The sequence below is a fragment of the Sinocyclocheilus rhinocerous genome, unplaced genomic scaffold (genome assembly GCF_001515625.1).
Source record: "Sinocyclocheilus rhinocerous isolate Xijiao unplaced genomic scaffold, SAMN03320098_v1.1 scaffold1093, whole genome shotgun sequence".
Taxonomy (NCBI): domain Eukaryota; kingdom Metazoa; phylum Chordata; class Actinopteri; order Cypriniformes; family Cyprinidae; genus Sinocyclocheilus; species Sinocyclocheilus rhinocerous.
The window spans coordinates 692,776-698,416 of NW_015626381.1; the positions used below are offsets into that span (position 1 = coordinate 692,776).

Consider the following 5,641-nt stretch of genomic DNA (forward strand, 5'->3'; position numbering starts at 1 on the left):
TCTCAGAGGAGATGGTAAGAGTTAACAGAGACGGTTGTTTAAAGAGTGTGTATGTTTGATTCAATTTTAGAGTATGCTTGACCCTCAATACAGAGCTATTTTTACAGTTTCTACCATTATTGCCCTGGGGGAAAAAATATAGTTAAATTAGTGGGGCATGCATGCTATTTATTTGTATACAGTGTATCTATTTCCTGCTCTTTGATGCATTTTTAGCAATAATTTAAATAGGAAAAGAATTTTAAATTTTAAAAGGATTCATTATATCACATTTTACTTGGCAAATAAATAATGTAGGCTATTTTGTCTGCTAAATGCAAACATGTAAATGCAACTGTCCCAATGGAAATGTGACAACGTGCCCCAACCTAAGATTTATGATAAATATCCTGCTGAAAAAAATGCTCGTCTCTCAGTTTGATCAGCTTAAACCAGTGAAGGCAAGTAAACAGTTTTTAGTCAGATTTTAGACGTTTGTTTCTACAGGATGCACTTGTTTCTGCTGAAATCTATGCCTGCGATTTGAGAGATTTATCATGTGGAAATAACATAAATCTGACTGACGCTTCTATTTATAATCTCGCCGGGTTTGAGTGCATTGCTTGACTAATTCGAATCGTCTCGTACCCTCACGCATCAGCAGTGAACCGAATTGATTTCTCCGCTGCGGAGCAGACAGCAAGCACTAGTTAGTTTATCAGTTCATGCAATCCCTGGGAATTTAACTTATGATGTTGGTGTTGCTAGAAATTATGGATTTTATCTTTATATTGATTGTGTGTGTTTGTTGGTATATTTCTCTAGTGCATCTCCAAATCTATGTGACGGTGACTCTAAGCCCCTCCCCTGCCATCAACACTCCGCCAATCAAACAGAAGTACGAAGAGCTGGATGGAGACGTTCTGGACTGCCCCTCATTTAATAGCAGCTCGACGCCGTCTGAAGACGGTCTTTCTTTACCATCTCATCCTCCGAAGCCTCGTTTCAATTTACGGAGGCTCAGCTCCCCCGCCGTTCCCTACAAAGCCTCTAAACCAGTCCGTAGTTGTTCCTCGCTCCCAAGCATTCCTAAACTCAGCCTGGTTGGGAAGTCACGCCGGGCGATTGATCGTAAAAGCAGTGATAATGTATAGTTTTCGGAAAGCAGCAAGCTTAACGCAGACAGCGGCCGATATTACGGCTCTGGCTCTCACAAAGCCACACCTTCCCTTCACTTCACCCTTCTGTTCTCACCAGCTGAGGGCAAACTCACCGTCACCGTTCTGGGTCTCTACCAAGGCTCTAGGAAACTAAGTGGGACTACGGTGAGGGCTTGTCTGTCTCCGATCTGCCTCGCACCAGTTTTGGGCGGCCCAAAGCGCAGACACAGCCTCAGTCTGGAGGCTCCGGTGCAGGTCTTCCAGCTGCAGGTGAGGTCAGCAGAAGAGCTCCAGTCCTGTACCCTCAGACTGACCGTGTCCAGCAGGGACTTCTCTGGTCTGAGGGAGACGGCTTGGGAAGAACTCGAACTTCCATGTGCTGGAATCCATTGGGAACCCGATTGCACTGTCACCTTTAATCGGCAGCTCAATCCTGCGAGGAGGAGGCTGAGGAAGGTATTGGAGGAGATTATGCATCGTATACCTGGTCAAGGTCAAGTTTATTTATATGTGACCCTCGAGCACAAAACCAGTCATAAAGGGTAAATTTTTTGAAATTGAGATTTATACATCACCTGAAAGCCGGATAAATAAGCTTTCCATTGATGTATGGTTTGTTAGGATAGGACAATATTTGGACGAGATACAACTATTGAAAATCTGGAATCTGAGGGCGCAAAAAAATCTAAATATTGAGAAAATCACCTTTAAAGTTGTCCAAACACTCTTAAAAATAAAGGTGCTTCACGATGCCATAGAGGAGCCTTTGTTGTCTAAATAGGTCCATAAAGAACCTCTAACATCTGAAGAACCTTTCTGTTTCACAAATGATCTGCCTCGCACCAGTTTTGGGCGGCCCAAAGCGCAGACACAGCCTCAGTCTGGAGGCTCCGGCGCAGGTCTTCCAGCTGCAGGTGAGGTCAGCAGAAGAGCTCCAGTCCTGTACCCTCAGACTGACCGTGTCCAGCAGGGACTTCTCTGGTCTGAGGGAGACGGCTTTGGGCGAACTCGAACTTCCATGTGCTGGAATCCATTGGGAACCCGATTGCACTGTCACCTTTAATCGGCAGCTCAATCCTGCGAGGAGGAGGTTGGCTATTGCTACAAACATACCCCAGCGACTTAAGACTGCTTTTGTGCTGCAGGCTCACATATAGCACCTTAAAAGCAACGAGTGCTGACCAAGGTGCTGCACAGCCCAAACATCAGAAATATCAACTAACAAAAGCATTAAGACAATATAAAATTTGAATTTACATGATGTAAAGTCGCAATTGTGTTATATAAAGTCATTGCGAGATACAGCATAAACTCAAAATTCTGAAGTGTGAGTTCAATCTCAATTCTGAGAAAAAGTCAGAACTGCTTGAAAAAAAAGTCAGAATTGCGAGATATAAACTTGCAACTGCGGAAAAAAAGACAGAATTGTGAGTTTATATTTTGCCTTATAATTCACATTTATATTATATACACAGTTTATATTCTGCAATTCAGAATTGTGAGATAAAATAACCTTTTTTATTTTTATTTCAGTGGCGGAAACGTTAATCACGTAGTGTATTCCATTCTTGAGGACCACACACTAACAGACTTCTCAAGTCATTCCAAGAACACAAGAAATGTACACCTCGCTGCAAGGAGATGCATGAGAAATGAAAACAAAGTATTCTGAAATTGGCTCAAAATGCAAAATGCAAAAAAAAATGCTTGAATCCTGTGACTGCAATCAGTCTGAAGCAAAAAAAAACAAAAAAACGGAGTCTGTGCCCATCATACACGATGCGATTTTCTGCTAAATCCATCAACTCTGACTGCCCAAGGTCTGCAAACGGACTGACTTTTGGCAGCTAGCGTTGATGCATCCAGACTGCAAACTGGGCAAAAGTGTATTCCAGCCTTTAATCAGACAAACATAGTTGTCCCACATCAATCACGTCACTGCTCCAAAATCCTCTTTCACACAGCTATATTTCTAAATGTTCTGATTGGATTTCAGTATGATAAATCAACTGGTTAAGAAGAACCAAAAGTAATATTTGACCTCATAGTTTGTATTTGATTACTGCTGCTGAATCCAGCAAATGATGCAGTTTTGAAGAGAGAGAGATTAATGGTCTGAATTTGTTGGATGTAGCTTTAAACCTCTTGGAACTGCTGTTGAAGGATTTGGTTTGCTGAAGTTTTGTCAGCATAATGAATAGTCGTTACGTAACGAACGCGTCTCATTCCAGTAGATGCTGGTTTGATTGAGCGTGGGCTCAGACTCAGAGTCACACTGAAAACACTTCAGTGCATTTGATACTAATGTTCAGATGTAATGCGACAGTGAGTTTGTGCTTCCTCTGAGAGTGTAATGCAATTACGAGGAAATGTCATTGGAGGAAAGTGCTAGAAACATTAACACACAGACACATTCATGATCTGGAATTAAGATCTGTGTCTAGACGCCTGGCAAATACCCCTCGCATCTCCTCCAGACAAAGTTCAAATCCTGTAGTAATTATAATTCATCACTATTCATCTTTTGTGTCCGTTCAGAGTCAGAGTTCCCAGGATGCATTGGGGGACATCAGGGCTTCTGTTTGTCCGGTGCGGTTTCTGGGTCAGATCCTGATTCTGCTGCAGTATCAGACGCTGGCGCATCGTATGAAGGTGATGGTGAGGAAAGCTGAGAACCTGCCCAAATTCACCAGGATGCCTGGCACTCCAGGTCTGTCTGTCTGGATGAATGTATTTCTTGCATTATCCACTTTGGATAAATCCAATGAATAAATAGAAATTTGCTGTGTACATGTAAAATGTTCATTTTCTGAGTAAGTCAGAAACAGTGTTGGGGAAAGTAACTTTTAAAAGTAATGCATTACAATATTGCGTTACTCCCTAAAAAAGTAGTAATTAATTGTGTTAGTTACTTTTTATGGAAAGTGCGTTACTACAGTGACACATATATCGGTGATAATCAGTGTTGGGGGTAACGCATTACAAGTAACGCGAGTTATGTAATCAGATTACTTTTTTTAAGTATCTAGTAAAGTAACTCATTACTTTTTAATTTAGAAGGACATATCTGAGTTACTTTTTCAAAAAAGTAACACCAGTTACTTTGTTTCCATGTATTGACTGACAGCTCTGGTGTTGCCATGGTGACAGAAATCGGGAATAAGTGCAGAGACGTTGTGTTCGCTGTGTGAACATGATCTTACTGTAGTTCTAGACTAAATATGAACATAAATATTTACTCATCTCACCTGCACAAAAACAGATTCAGTATTTGGAGCAGTAATCTGATTACATAACTCGCGTTACTTGTAATTTGTTACCACCAACATTGGATGGATAGATAGATAGATAGATAGATATTCTGAGAAATGCATAGATAGATAGATGGATGGATGGATGGATGGATGGATAGATAGATATTCTGAGAAATACATAGATAGATAGATAGATTTTCCTATATTTTCCTGTATACATGTAAAATGCTCATATTCAGACTAAAGCCTCGTTCACACCAAGGACGATAACTATAAAGATAACTATAAAGCAAAGTCAGTCAGTCATGCTGAATTCAGAATGGTCTCTGTTCTGTAGATCACTATGTCGTCATCAGTCTGCGTCAGGCCGGTGAAGTCATCAGCACTAAGGAGACGAAGGGCGCCAGTGGAGCGAACGCGGTTTGGAACGCACCCTTTCTGTTGGATCTGCCGTCTGGTGACATTAGTCGACTACCCCTGCTCCTGGAGATCATCGTGATGCAGGTCAGAAGAGTTTAACGATTCAGATCATATGTGACCCTGGAGCACAAAACCAGTCTTAAATCGCTGGGGTAATCAATTTCAAAAAATTGACCCTTATGACTGGTTTTGTGGTCCAGGGTCACATATATCACGTCTGAGACTCACGCTTTGATGTGTCTTCATATTTTACAGTAATTACATCACTCTGTCTTTGATTGACAGGGACGGCTGTACAAGAAAAGTTGTATTCTGGGTCGTGTTCTGATTGGCTACGGAGGTTCTGAGGCGGGAAACCAGCACTGGCGTGAGATGTGCAGCAGGCCGCAGGTGGAGACGGCGTGCTGGCATGAACTCCAAACAAACTCCTTATAGGCCAGCAAAGCTTGATTGACATGCCCCTGAACCAATCAGATCGCTCACTGCTATGCTTCTCATTTCTTCATAGATTTTTGGATGGAACTGTGAAACCTTTGAGGAAAGGTTGTGTTGAATTTGTTTGCAAATATCTCTAATGTTACAGCATCATTGCGGGGTGTCTTTATGACTCATTAACAAAAACATCAGATGTTGCTTTTGCACTAGTGAACTGATCAGTGTTGTTGCTGCTGTTAACTGAAACAAGTTTTTGGTAATTGAAATAAATTCAATTCACATTTACATTTAATCATTTAGCAGACGCTTTTATCCAAAGAAATAGATCCAAAGACAATAGAAGCAATCAGACGAACGAGAGAGCAACAATATACAAGTGCTGTGACAAGTCTC

General features: G+C 41.5%; 1 protein-coding gene across 1 annotated transcript; it reads left to right on the plus strand.

Annotated features, from left to right (window-relative positions):
- Nucleotides 1-401: 401 nt before the first annotated feature.
- LOC107713146 (uncharacterized) lies at nucleotides 402-5,423 on the plus strand. The gene is given in 5 exon segments (XM_074560087.1): nucleotides 402-444; nucleotides 805-1,595; nucleotides 3,678-3,849; nucleotides 4,731-4,897; nucleotides 5,099-5,423. Coding segments are annotated over 5 exon segments (1,323 nt in total). The 3' UTR covers nucleotides 5,249-5,423.
- The last annotated feature ends 218 nt before the right edge of the window (nucleotides 5,424-5,641 follow it).